This window comes from Heterodontus francisci, chromosome 26, assembly GCF_036365525.1.
Source record: "Heterodontus francisci isolate sHetFra1 chromosome 26, sHetFra1.hap1, whole genome shotgun sequence".
Lineage (NCBI taxonomy): Eukaryota > Metazoa > Chordata > Chondrichthyes > Heterodontiformes > Heterodontidae > Heterodontus > Heterodontus francisci.
In genome coordinates, this window is record NC_090396.1 from 53,851,384 (window position 1) to 53,865,666 (window position 14,283).

Here is a 14,283-nt window from a genome sequence, read left to right on the forward strand (position 1 = left end):
AGGATGTGAGGCAACCTGCCTCTACCACCCTCCCAGGCAGGGCATTCCAGATCGTCACCACCCTCTGGGTAAAAAAGTTCTTCCTCAAATCCCCCTTAAACCTCCCGCCCCTTACCTTAAACTTGTGACCCCTCGTAACTGACCCTTCAACTAAGGGGAACAGCTTCTCCCTATCCACCCTGTCCATGCCCCTCATAATCTTGTACACCTCGATCAGGTCACCCCTCAGTCTTCTCTGCTCCAGTGCAAACAACACAAACCTATCCAACATCTCTTCATAGCTTAAATGTTCCATCCCAGGCAACATCCTGGTGAATCGCCTCTGCACCCCCTCCAATGCAATCACATCCTTCCTATACTGTGGCGACCAGAATTGCACACAGTACTCCAGCTGTGACCTTACCAAAGTTCTGTACAACTCCGACATGACCTCCCTGCTTTTGTAATCTATGCCTCGATTGATAAAGGCAAGTGTCCCATATGCCTTTTTCACCACCCTATTAACCTGCCCTTCTGCCTTCAGGGATCTATGAACAAACACGCCAAGATCCCCTTGTTCCTCTGAACTTCGCAGTGTCAGGCCATTCATTGAATACTTCCGTGTCACATTACTCCTTCCAAAGTGTATCACCTCACACTTTTCAGCGTTAAATTCCATCTGCCACCTTTCTGCCCATTTGACCATCCCGTCTATATCTTCCTGTAACCTAAGACACTCCACCTCACTGTTAACCACTTGGCCAATCTTTGTGTCATCCGCGAACTTACTGATCCTACCCCCCCACATAGTCATCTATGTCGTTTATATAAATGACAAACAATAGGGGACCCAGCACAGATCCCTGTGGTACGCCACTGGACACTGGCTTCCAGTCACTAAAACAGCCGTCTGTCATCACTCTCTGTCTCTTACAACTAAGCCAATTTTGAATCCACCTTATCAAGTTACCTTGTATCCCATGTGCATTTGCTTTCTTGATAAGTCTCCCATGTGGGACCTTGTCAAAGGCTTTGCTGAAATCCATGAAAACTACATCAACTGCACTACCCTCATCTACACACCTGGTCACATGCTCAAAAAATTCAATCAAATTTGTAATTTTCAAATTCCTAATCAAATTTTGCCTCTCCAAGTGGAGATAGATTCTCTCCTTCAGAATTTTCTCCAATAGTTTCCCTACCACTGACGTGAGACTCACTGGTCTGCAGTTCCCTGGCTTATCTCTACAACCTTTCTTCAATAGTAAGACCACATTAGCTGTTCTCCAGTCCTCTGGCACCTCCCCCGTGGCCAGAGAGGAATTAAAAATTCGGGTCAGAGTCCCTGCAATCTCCACCTTCGCCTGCCACAGCATCCTGGGACATAAATCGTCCGGACCTGGAGATTTGTTGACATTTAAGCCTTCCAAAACTTCCAATACCTTGTCACTCCCTCTGACAATTTGCTCAAGAACCTCACTGTCTTTCTCTCTAAGTTCCACATATCTACATCCTCATTCTCTTGGGTGAAGACAGATGTGAAGTATTCGTTCAACACCCTACCAATGTCCTCTGGCTCCACCCACAAATTTCCCCCTTGGTCCCTAATGGGTCCTACTCTTTCCCTGATTATCCTCTTCCCATTGATATATTTATAGAATATCTTGGGATTTTCCCTACTTTTACCAGCCAGAGCGTTCTCATATCCCCTCTTTGCTCTCCTAATTGCTTTCTTAAGCTCCATCCTACACTTTCTGTACTCCACTAATGCTTCCATTGATTTGCTCTCCTTGTATTTGCTAAAAGCCTCTCTTTTCCTTCTCATCGTACCCTGAATGTTTCTGGTCATCCATGGTTCTCTGGGCTTGTTGCTCCTACCTATTACCCTAGAGGGAACATGTTGGGCCTGTACCCTTCCCATTTCCTTTTGAATGCCCCCCACTACTCTTCTGTAGATTTCCCGACAAGTAACTCTTTCCAGTCTACCTTGGCCAGATCCTGCCTTATTTTCGCTCTCCCCCAATCCAAAACCTTTTTTTGCAACTTGTCTATTTCTTTCTCCATAACAAGTTTAAATTGTACCATGTTGTGGTCGCTATCACCAAAATGTTCCCCCACCAACACATCAACCACTTGTCTGGCTTTATTCCCCAGAATTAGGTCCAGCACTGCACCCTCCCTTGTTGGATCCTCTACATATTGAGCTAAAAAGTTCTCCTGTATACATTTTAAGAACTCCACTCCATCTAAGCCCTTAACACGATGACTATCCCAATTAATGTTGGGAAAGTTGAAATCACCTAATATAATTACCCTATTATTTTTACACACCTCTGCAAATTGCACACATATTTGCTCCTCAATTTCCCACTGACTATCTGGGGGTCAATAATAAACACCTAGCAATGTGGCTGTCCCTTTTTTATTCCTAAACTCTACCTATAAAGCTTCATTTGATGCCCCCCTCCAAGATATCATCTCTCCTTACTGCAGTAACTGACTCCTTAACTAATATTGCAATGCCCCCTCCTCTTTTACCTCCTCCTCTGTCTCGCCTGAAGATTCTATATCCCGGGATATTGAGCTGCCAATCCTGCCCCTCCCTCAACCATGTCTCCGTGATGGCTACTATGTCACAATTCCACGTGTCAATCCTTGCCCTTAACTCATCCGTTTTACCTACAATACTACTGGCATTAAAGTAGAGGCCTTCCATCCTGGTCTTACTCCCTTGAAACTTACTTCCGCTGTATTCCCTCTGACTTGTTTGCTTTCCTGTGTTAAGCTGTGTCCCTATTCTGTTAGGAGTCTGCATCCCCTCCCCCTTCCAAATTAGTTTAAACTCCTCCCAACAGCACTAGCAAACCCACCAGCAAGGATGTTAGTCCCCCTCTGGTTCAGATGTAGACCATCCTGCTTGTACAGGTCCCACCTTCCCCAGAAACGGTCCCAGTGGTCCAGGAATCTAAAACCCTCCCTCCTGCACCAACTCTTAAGCCACGCATTCATCTGTGCTACTCTCCTATTTCTATACTCGCTAGCACGTGGCACTGGGAGTAATCCAGAGATTACAACCCGAGGGGTCCTGCTTTTTAGTCTACTGCCTAACTCCCTGAATTCTTGATGCAAGACCTCATCCCTCTTTCTACCTAAGTCATTGCTCCCAACATGTACCATGACCTCTGCCTGATCACCCTCCCCCTTCAGGATGCCCTGCAGCCGTTCAGTGACATCCCGGACCCTGGCACCAGGGAGACAACACACCATTCATGAGTCACGTTGACGGCCACAGTAGCGCCTATCTGTTCCCCTGACTATAGAATCCCCTATTACTATTGCTGTTCCTCTCTTTCCCCCTTCCTGTGCAGACAGGCTGCTTGCGGTGCCAGAAGCTTGGCTCTGTCCGCACTCCCTGGAGGAACCAGCCTCATCAGTCTCCAAAATGGAATACCGATTTGTAAGCGGGACCCCAGGGGAGTCCTGAACTACCTGCCTGACTAAACCCTTTAAATTAAAAACTTTAGAAGATTATAATTAAAAAAAACTAAGTCTTGCTAAAACAATGACTTACAATTCAATCCACTTTGAAAAATACCCACCAGGACTTACTCACCAGTCAGCTGTGCTCTTTGGAAACTCTCGGCTCCCCTCACTCTGAGGACAGGTAGAAAATGAAAGGAGCTCCTCGCTCCCTCCTCACCGAACTTCCTCAGTCACCAAACTTCCACTTTAACACTCTAATGCAACCCAAGTCAGCACTGTAAGATGGCCCACTTTTATACTGACTGACTGACTCTAGCCCGAGAACTGGTTTAAGCCAATTATCTAATTAACAAGGTGCAGCTGCAAGCAGAGCCTGAGTGAACTCTTTTTAAAGCTGGTCTAAAGCTCACCTTCTCCAACCCAAACAGCAACTGTTAAGTTAATCTACTAAATAAAAGACAGACTAGACTTAAGGTAAAATTAACCCTTAATTATCCTCAGTCACCAAACTTCCACTTTAACACTCTAATGCAACCCAAGTCAGCACTCCAGTGCATATGCCAGCAAGGAAAGTTTTACTCTGGGCACAAGGGAATTTTAATTGTGGTATTTGAACTTCATCCAAAGTTTCCCTGAACAGAAAAAAGAAAAGGATTTGCCACAGTGAAAGAATCAAAACTAGCTGTCATTTTGTTGACCATAGGTCAATCTTTTATTGAGAATTTCATTTAAGAAATGATCTTGCTTTTTTCTTGACATCTAAAAGGATTCATGGTTATTAAAGTGAAATGTAAATATTTTAAAGAAGGGGTGCCCAAGTGTTTTTCTTTGTGCACAGCAAAGATATATACCATAGTGCATCAGGGAACACATATGAAGTTGAATTCTACATTCCCATTAAATTGTATAAAATGTCAACTTGCTGGTACTAACAAATTTTGGTGTTTCAATTTAGGACAAAAAGCACAAACAGCCCTTTCCAAACCTCCAGGCCTACAAACATTGGACAAACCAATGAATAAAAACTGTGCATTTCAGCAAGTTGACTGGGCTTGGAGGGCTGGATTTTCAGGCTTAGGGGCTGCATGTCAACCATTGGTTCAGTTTAGACACCCTGTCTTGCATTAAAGAAAGGAGAAATTAGCTGTGCAGGCTAGACAAACCAACGTTTGACTAATTTGATTGAGTTCTTTGATGAAGTAACAGAGAGGATTGTTGTGTTTTTGGACTTTCAAAAAAATATGTAATAAAGTGCCACATAATAGACTTTCTAGAAAAATTGAAGCCCATAGGGTTCAAGGGGCAATTGCTGCATGGATAGGAAATTGGCTAGGGGACAGAATACAGAGTAGTGGCAAATGATTGTGGCGAGTGACTGTTGGGAAGTGTGCAGTGGTGTCCCCCTAGGGATCAGTGTTGGGACCACTCTTCCTTTGCATACATAATCTATGACCTGAACGCGGGTATGCAGGGCAAAACTTTAAAGCCTTAGAGATCATACAAAACTACGAAATGCAGATTTTAGGAGGACGTAGACAGACGGGTGAAATGGGCAGAGACATGGCAGATTAAATTTGACACAGAAGTGTGGAGTGATTCATGTTGATAGAAATAATGAGGAGAGGCAATGGGAATGGTAGCATAGTGTTTATGTAATTGCACTAGTAACCCCAGAGACCTAGACTAATGATCCAGAGACTAGTTCAAATCCACCATGGTAGCTGGAGAATTTAAATTCTATTAATTTTTTATTCCAAGAATTTATTTAATTTATCAGTAATGATTACCATGTAACTACTGCAACGACTGGATTATGGTAAAAATCCACCTGGTTCACTAGGAAATCTGCCATCCTTACCTGATCTGGTCTATAAGTGACTCTAGGTAGCAATGTGGTTGACTCTTAACTGTCCTCTAAAATGTCTTAGCAAGCCACTTAGTTGTCAAGAAGGCAGCTCTACCACTTTCTCAAGGGAAATTAGGGATGGGCAATACATGCTGGCTTTGCCAGTTTTGCCCACATTCCACAAATCAATTACAAAAGAAGCAACATAAACTAAATTTTAAAGGGGGTGCAGGGTAGGCGGTGGCGTAGTGGTATTATCACTGGACAAGTAACCCAGTGACCGAGGGTATTGATCTGGAGACAAGGGTTCGAATCCCAACACAGCAGAAGGTGGAATTTGAATTTAATTAATAAATCTGGAATTAAAAGCTAGTTTAATGATGGCCATGCCCATTGTTATAAAAACCCATCTGGTTCACTAATGTCCTTTAGGGAAGGAAGTCTGCTGTCCTTACCTGGTCTGGCCTACATGTGACTCGAGACACACAGCAATGTGGTTAACTCTTACATGCCCTCTGAAATGGCCTAGCAAGCCACTCAGTTGTACCTAACCACTACGAAGTCGATAAAAATGAAACCGGATGCACCACCCGGCATCGACCTAGGCACCGGAAACGACAACGGCAAACCCAGCCCAGTCGACCCTGCAAAGTCCTCCTTACTAACATCTGGGGGCTTGTGCCAAAGCTGGGAGAGCTGTCCCACAGACTAGTCAAGCAACAGCCTGACATAGTCATACTCACGGAATCATACCTTACAGACAATGTCCCAGACACTGCAATCACTATCCCTGGGTATGTCCTGTCCCACCGGCAGGACAGACACAGCAGAGGTGGTGGGACAGTGGTCTACAGTAGGGAGGGAGTTTCCCTGGGAGTCCTCAACATTGACTCCGGACCCCATGAAGTCTCAAGGCATCAGGTCAAACATGGGCAGGTAACCTCCTACTGATTACCACCTACCGCTCTCCCTCAGCTGATGAGTCAGTACTCCTCCATATTGAACACCACGTGGAGGAAGCACTGAGGGTGGCAAGGGCACAAAATGTACACTGGGTGGGGGACTTCAATGTCCATCACCAAGAGTGGCTCGGTAGCACCCTACTGACAGAGCACTAAAGGACATAGATGCCAGACTGGGTCTGCAGCAGGTGGTGGGGGAACCAACATGAGGGAAAAACATACTTGACCTTGTCCTCACCAATCTGCCTGCCGCAGATGCTTCTGTCCATGACTGTATTGGTAGGAGTGACCACCGCACAGTCCTTGTGGAGACGAAGTCCCATCTTCACATTGAGGATACCATCCATCGTGTTGTGTGGCACTACCATCGTGCTAAATGGGATAGATTTTGAACAGATCTAGCAATGCAAAACTGGGCGCTGTGGGTCATCAACAGCAGCAGAATTGTACTCAACCACAATCTGTAACCTCATGGCCCGGCATATCCCTCACTCTACCATTACCATCAAGTCAAGAGACCAACCCTGGTTCAATTAAGAGTGCAGGAGGGCATGCCAGGAGCAGCACCAGGCATACCTCAAAATGAGGTGTCAACCTGGTGAAGCTACAACCCAGGACTACTTGCATGCCAAACTGCATAAGCTGCATGCAATAGAGAGAGCTAAGTGATCCCATAACCAACGGATCAGATCTAAGCTCTGCAGTCCTGCCACATCCAGTCCTGAATGGTGGTGGACAATTAAACAACTAACTGGAGGTGGTGGTTCCACAAATATCCCCATCCTCAATGATAGGGGAGCCCTGCACATCAGTGCGAAAGATAAGGCTGAAGCATTTGCAACAATCTTCAGCCTGAAGTGCCGAGTTGATGATCCATCACGGCCCCCTCCTGAAGTCCCCAGCATTACAGATGCCAGATTTCAGCCAATTTAATTCACTCCGCGTGATATCAAGAAACGACTGAAGGCACTGGATACTGCAAAGGCCATGGGTCCTGACAATATTCCGGCAATAGTACTGAAGACCTGTGCTCCAGAACTTGCTGCACCCCTAGCCAAGCTGTTCCAGTATAGCTACAACACTGGCATCTACCTGGCAATGTGGAAAATTGCCCAGGTATGTCCTGTACACAAAAAGCAGGACAAGTCCAACCCGGCCCATTACCGTCCCATCTGTCTACTCTCAATCATCAGTAAAGTGATGAAAGGTGTCATCAACAGTGCCATCAAGCAGCATTTTCTTAGCTATAACATGCTCAGTGATGCTCAGTTTGTGTTCCGCCAGGGCCACACAGCTCCTGACCTCATTACAGCCTTGGTTCAAACATGGACAAAAGAGCTGAACTCAAGAGGTGAGGTGAGAGTGACTGCTCTTGACATCAAGGCAACATTTGACCGAGCATGGCATCAAGGAGCCCAAGCAAAACTGAGGTCAATGGGAATCAGGGGGATTACCCTCTGCTGGTTGGAGTCATACCTAGTGAAAAGGAAGATGGCTGTGGTTGTTGGAGGTCAATCATCTGAGCTACAGGACATCACTGCAGTAGTTCCTCAGGGTAGTGTCCGAGGCCCAACCATCTTCAGCTGCTTCATCAAAGACCTTCCTTCAATCATAAGGTCAGAAGTGGGAATGTTCGCTGATGATTGCACAATTTTCAGCACCATTCGCGACACCTCAAATACTGAAGCAGTCTGTGTAGAAATGCAGCAAGACCTGGACAACATCCAGGCTTGGGCTGATAAGTGGCAAGTAACATTTGCGCCACACAAGTGCTGGGCAATGACCATCTCCAACAAGAGAGAATCTAACCATCTACCCTTGACATTCAATGGCATTACCATCGCTGAATCCCCCACTATCAACATCCTAGGGGCTACCATTGACCAGAAACTGAACTGGAGTAGCCATATAAATACCGTGGCTACAAGAGCAGGTCAGAGGCTAGGAATCCTGTGGCGAGTAACTCACCTCCTGACTCCCTAAAGCCTGTCCACCATCTACAAGGCACAAGTCAGGAGTGTGATGGAATACTCTCCACTTGCCTGGATGGGCGCAGCTCCAACAACAATCAAGAAGCTCAACACCATCCAGAACAAAGCAGCCCGCTTGATTGGCACAACATGCACAAACATTCACTCCCTCCACCACCGATGCACAGTGGCAGCAATATCATCCACAAGATGCACTGCAGGAACGCACCAAGGCTCCTTAGACAGCACCTTCCAAACACGCGACCTCTACCACCTTGAAGGACAAGAGCAGCAGATGCATGGGAACATCACCACCTGCATGTTCCCCTCCAAGTCACACACCATCCTGACTTGGAACTATATCGCCGTTCCTTCATTGTCGCTGGGTCAAAATCCTGGAACTCACTTCCTAACAGCACTGTGGGTGTACCTACCTCACATGGACTGCAGCGGTTCAAGAAAGCAGCTCACCACCACCTTCTCAAGGGCAATTAGGGATGGGCAATAAATGCTGGCATAACCAGCGACGCCCACATCCCATGAATGAATAAAAAAAAACATAAATACCTGGGGTTTCTGGAGTAACCAACTGGAGTTATTGACCAATTCTGGGCACCACATTGTACTAGAGAGAGGAGATTTTCTAGAACTTTACCAGAGATGAAAGACTTTCATTATGTGGAAAGATGAAAGAAACGGAGGCTGTGCTGTTTCGACCAGAGAAAGTTAAGAGGAGATTTGATAGAGATGCTCAAAATCTTGAAGGGTTTAGATAGAGTAATTTAGGAGAAACTATTTGCTGTGGCAGAAGGGTCAGTAACCAGAAGAAACATTTATGGTGACTAGCAAAAGAATCAGTCAGTTGTTATGATGTAGAGTGCACTGCCTCAAAGGGTGGTGGAAGCAGATTCAATGATTACTCTCAAAAGGGAACTGGATAAATACTTGAAAAGGAAAAACTTGCTGGGCTATGGGAAAAGAGCAGAGGAGTGGGACTAATTGGATAGCTCTTTTAAATAGCCAGAACAGGCACAATGGGCCAAATGGAAGCCTCCTGTGCTGTATCATTCCAATGATTCCATGATGATCTTCTTCTGCCTGAAATACATTAATATGTTATAATTCTTTCTTCAGCCTGATCTTTTACTCTCGATTACAGGAGGGTTAGGTGCTGTGGCTGGTCTATAACATGGCAATAATGTCTCACAGCACAATGTCTTAAAATAAGATTGTAAAAGATTCTAACATTTACTGCATCTGTGGTACTCAATTTAACTAAAACTTTATCATTATAAAAAAATCATCAATTTTAAAAAATAGCCAAGCATGCACCTCTTTATGCCAATTAGATATTTTTAATTTACAAATTTGACCAGACCACACTAAAAATTCCACATCATGTCCACTTACCAGAAAAATATAGCAATTTTATTATTCCTTTTAAATATTAGGTGAAACACAATTCATTATTTTCTTTCCTTAAATCCAGCATTTACCCCAACAGTATTCTGAGGATCAGTCGCTGTAACACAATGGAATAAAAAAAATCATAGTTCTTACCAATTTTTCTTTGTAAAGTTGTGTGATGCACATGTGAGTCAGGGTGGGCTCTGCCTCACTGAGGTCTGCTGTGCTTTATAACAAAGACAAACACACACTTCAGCAGATAAATATGCTTTAAATCAACAAATATACTACAAGTCACATTTCATAGGGGCAAGAGAATATACTGACTGCATGATTGGTTGGAATTGTGAAACCGATTCAGTAACTCCTATGAGTAAATCGGCAACTAACACATGGCCTGATCAGTAATAGCTGCAAGTAAACACATACTGGCACATACACATTGCCATGAATAGCTCAAGTGCTTTAGTTTTACAAAGACCATCAATAGATTCTTCTGAACTGAAACAAGTTCACAGATACTTTGGAATGTGGCTGTGAGCATTTAATTTCTCCTGGTGTTGATGAAACCATCTATTAACCCGCAAGTGTTTCACCAGCAGGAGTGAGAAAAGCATGCTGCTCTTTGTCAACTCCCACTCCTGCCTTGTCGTCCTTCAAGTGGTTTCCTTGGCGCCTACATTTATACACTATTTTTGATTTAATTTACATAGGTAGTGAAAGAAAACCCTTATGAGAAGTATAATAGATATTTCCAGGACGGTTGGCAACAGCAATGGTAATTTGTTGCAGACACAACTATACCACCTGCCAAAATCAATTGTGGCAGAGACTAAAATTTCACAAAGATTGGAAAATTGGGTATAAGTTTACTTTGAATCTATAACATTAATTTCACTAGTTAATATACTTCCTTACCCTAACAACATAAAACATTTTTTTAGTCCTGTTAGAAGTAACAGCTATATCATAGTGTACTCACTCATATGAAGATTTTTTTCTTACCTCACTTCCCTACCACTCTGCAATAATGTCCACACCCCATTGGGGCCCCTGTAATCTGGGATAGATGCAGCCTGTGTTAAGTGAAAACAAGAGTAATGTCTGAATATCATGACAAAGTAAAAAATGCAGAAAGTGTGTTTGTAATAATATAACAATATCTTGCAATTATATAGCTCCTTTAACCAAATCGAACTTCCCAATGCATTTCACAGGAGCATTATCGAACATATGACACTGAGCCACCTAAGGAGATATTAGGACAGGTGACCAAAAGCTTGGTTAAAGAAGTGGGTTTTCAGGAACATTTGAAGGAGGAGAACGCGTGCGCGAGAGAGATATGGTGAGGTTTAGGGAGGGAATTCTAGAGCTTAGGGCTGACGGTACAGCTGCCTATGGTGGAACGATCAAAACCTGTATTTTGTTTGCATGGTTAACCCTCCAGTTTAATGACTAACATTTCTACATTGAAGCGTTGATCACACTAAGTCCCAGAGAAACTGATACTACTCATGAATACAACAGTATAGAAAAAAATCTAGTATACAAAAATGCACTGAACATGATGTCTAGCATATATAATGTATGTGTTCTAGGTCCTAGATTTGGATGACTTAAACTATAATATTTTTACACAAGTTACATTTAAAACAAACAAAATTTCATTTTTGTACTCAATGGATAGGCAGTGAGTTACAACTGTGTGTTTTTCACCTCTTGTTTCACTGGAATGATGATTTTAAAATCTCCTCACTGAAAAACGTTAAGGATTGTAAATGAAATAAACGGACACACTCAGACCTGTCCATAAGGCCGCTTGTTTCTCAACACTCACTGGAAAATATCCCTCCCACTCATAAGCATGCATAATGTGGACAAATAAATCAAAGTGATGTACCAAGAGGCACTTTCTGTTGGTGCTAAGATATATTGATTCTCTTTAGATTTGCAAAGTAAAGGGCTGTCTCCTAATTCACTGGCTGGTGAGTGGAATCATGCCATTCTGACCCTGCTTCTGTTATATAGCAAACAATGCTGGGAGCTTAAGGGTTCTGAATTGTTATCACGCTTTCATGCCTCAGTGTCAGGAAAACACTATATGCCAAATGGGACATATCAATTTCATCGGTTGGAAACTTACCTTACACTTTTAATGGAAAAAACCCTCCAAGTAACTTTAAAAAAAAAACTAGCAGCCAAGATGGTCACTGCCACTTACATCTGAAATACCAAGAGACTGGACTGGGGACAAAACATCATGCAAGAAGCCCAGCCAGGACAATGTCTTGCCTAAGTGATTTAATTCTAGGTAATTCAAAGGCCTACTCGGGTCATGAAAAAAAAACCCGACCTGAACCCGAAAGAACCACATCAGACCCGAGCCCGACCCGGCCAGAGTCCCTCCATTTTTATCCCGCACCTGAACTGACCTGCGTCCAACACGACCCAAGCCCTAGAATGTTCCCTTTACCTACCTTGTGACTCCCAATCTGCAGGAAGTTGCAGCATGAGCATGATGACGTTATAGAGATGCTCACTCGCTCACTGCGCAGACTCAGTTTCCCTCTTTGACGTTCCGCACTCCCAGCTCAGGTAGGCTTTTTTTACTTTTAACACGTCTTGCTGCGTGTCCGACCCAGACCCAAGCCCAAAAGCCAGACGCAGAAGAGCAACCTGACCCGAACCTGACACATGTCGTTGGGTCCCGTTGGGTAGCAGGCCTTTATTTAGAATAGCTTCAATAGCCTGGCAGTCAAGGCCATCACCACCCATTGACTTCGAAAGAGACAATAAAGACAACCCCCTCCAAGTGTGAATGGACACCCTGGGGCATGTAGAACCTTGAATTTCATTAGAAAATTCCAGAAAAACCTCATTAGAAACAAAGGGGATTGAGAAGAACCATGTGACCATCTGTTCATCTCTGAAGAAGCAAGTTTTGTTACACAGACAAGCACTAACGGAGTCTGCAGCAGCACAGAAAGCTGCTGCTCCTGTCTCTCTTCTTTCTCTCTCCCCCAGAAAACATCACGTGAAAACTGTCTGCGACTGGGAGACTCTCCAAGCCTACAGACTGCGAGAAGGGGAAAGAGAGCCAACTACAATTCTGCCTTCAAGCAACCCTGAGCAAAGCAGGACTTCAAAATGCACTTTGACCAGCGAGGACTTCAAGAATACAGCTTCAGCTGAGGACTACTGGACTTACAGACTGTATTTAAGTTCCATTTATTCTGGACTTTAATCCAACCACCAAATCTATTTTCCCTCCTGTAATCTATTTGTGTGTGTGATTCTCGCTTGAATGTATAGCGTATTTTTAAATTGCGTTAGAGTATTAAGTATAATAAACTTACCTCTTTCTTGTTTAAACTCAAGAAAACCTGTCTGATTAATTCTTTCACAATCACAGTAAAGGAAAATAGTAAAACACTCTGAGGTGGCAAGTATAATCACAGTTTAAAAGGAATAAACCCTGTTGCAGTCAAATAAGAGGAAGGGGCAAGAGGGGAGCCTGAAAACCACACCCACCCCCCCAGCCCGACCCCCTTAACCTGGCCGTAACAGAAATTTGGGGGCTATAGTCCGGGATCTAACCCAATGACAAACGAGAAATTGGAAGTCGAAAACCAAATTGATCCCCATCAAAATGTTTAAAAAAAAATTTCAATACAGATTTTCTTGTGGTTTTTGCGGCTCGAGTACTAACATGTCCATACCAGAGGCCAGTACCTTCCTAAGCCAGGGTGAAGTAACTTGGGATAGGTTAAAGGCCCTACCTATTGAAGAGCTGAGGAATGTAGTTGGGCAGCTAGGGATTACTTTCCATGCAAAAGCTAAGAAACTGAAATCCTAAGATCTGTGGCCAACCATTTTTCACTTGATCCTGAAGATTCAGAAACAGACAGAGTAATGGTAGCAAAAACTCGAATTGGAATTCCAGCGAGAGAAAGAGCAGAGAGAAAATCAAGAAAGGGAAGAAAGGGAAAAAGAGAGAACTTTCCAGAAGCACAAGGGAGAGCACTAAGGCAGCTTGAATTAACTAGGAAGGCGACAATACCCTCAGTGAAAGCATGACTAGTGAGGAAGCTATCCCTAGCTCGGGGCCGTCTGCTGAGCTCTTAAAGTTTTCCCAGTTGATTCCAAAATTCAATGAGGGAGATGTGGAAGCATCTTTTGTCACTTTGAAAAGCTTGCAAGACAGCTGAAATGGCCAGCCAAGAGCTGGACCCTGTTGTTACAAAGCAAGCCAACAGGAAAAGCCCATGAGGTTTATTCACTGTTGCCATTATGATATGGCTAAAAATGCAATCCTTGGGCCACATGAGCTAGTACTGAAAGTGTACCGCCAGAAATTCCGAACCCTCTGGAAGCAGACTGACTAAACTTACCTCGAATTTGAAAGAGTTAAGCAGCTTGCTTTTGACCAGTGGATAAGGGCATTTAAGGTACAGCCCACATATGAAAACTTCAGAGAGGTGATTCTTCGAGGAATTTAAAAACTCACATCCCTTTTCTATTAAAACGCACATAGAGGAACAAAAGGTTCAAAAAGCCAGGCAGGCTGCAGTAGTCTGATGAATTCACCCTTGTACTTAAGTTCTTACCAAGGGAAACTCTTCACTAGTCACCCCAA

The 14,283-nt window shown here is 43.9% G+C and overlaps 1 protein-coding gene across 3 annotated transcripts in view; it reads right to left on the bottom strand.

Annotated features, from left to right (window-relative positions):
* sirt7 (sirtuin 7) overlaps window positions 1–14,283 on the bottom strand; it is a 48,854-nt gene that overhangs the window by 14,754 nt on the left and 19,817 nt on the right. For 2 of the 3 annotated variants that reach the window (XR_010977574.1, XM_068058282.1), the window contains exons 4-6: window positions 10,653–10,723; window positions 9,801–9,873; window positions 9,186–9,338 (exon numbers count right to left, since the gene is read on the bottom strand). Coding sequence is in view for 2 of the 3 variants with exons in the window: in XM_068058282.1 (XP_067914383.1) it covers window positions 9,186–9,338; window positions 9,801–9,873; window positions 10,653–10,723 (297 nt within the window). In the remaining variant the exon portion in view is untranslated. The remainder of the gene's footprint in view (window positions 1–9,185; window positions 9,339–9,800; window positions 9,874–10,652; window positions 10,724–14,283) is intronic. The other variant, XM_068058283.1, reaches the window with a different exon arrangement.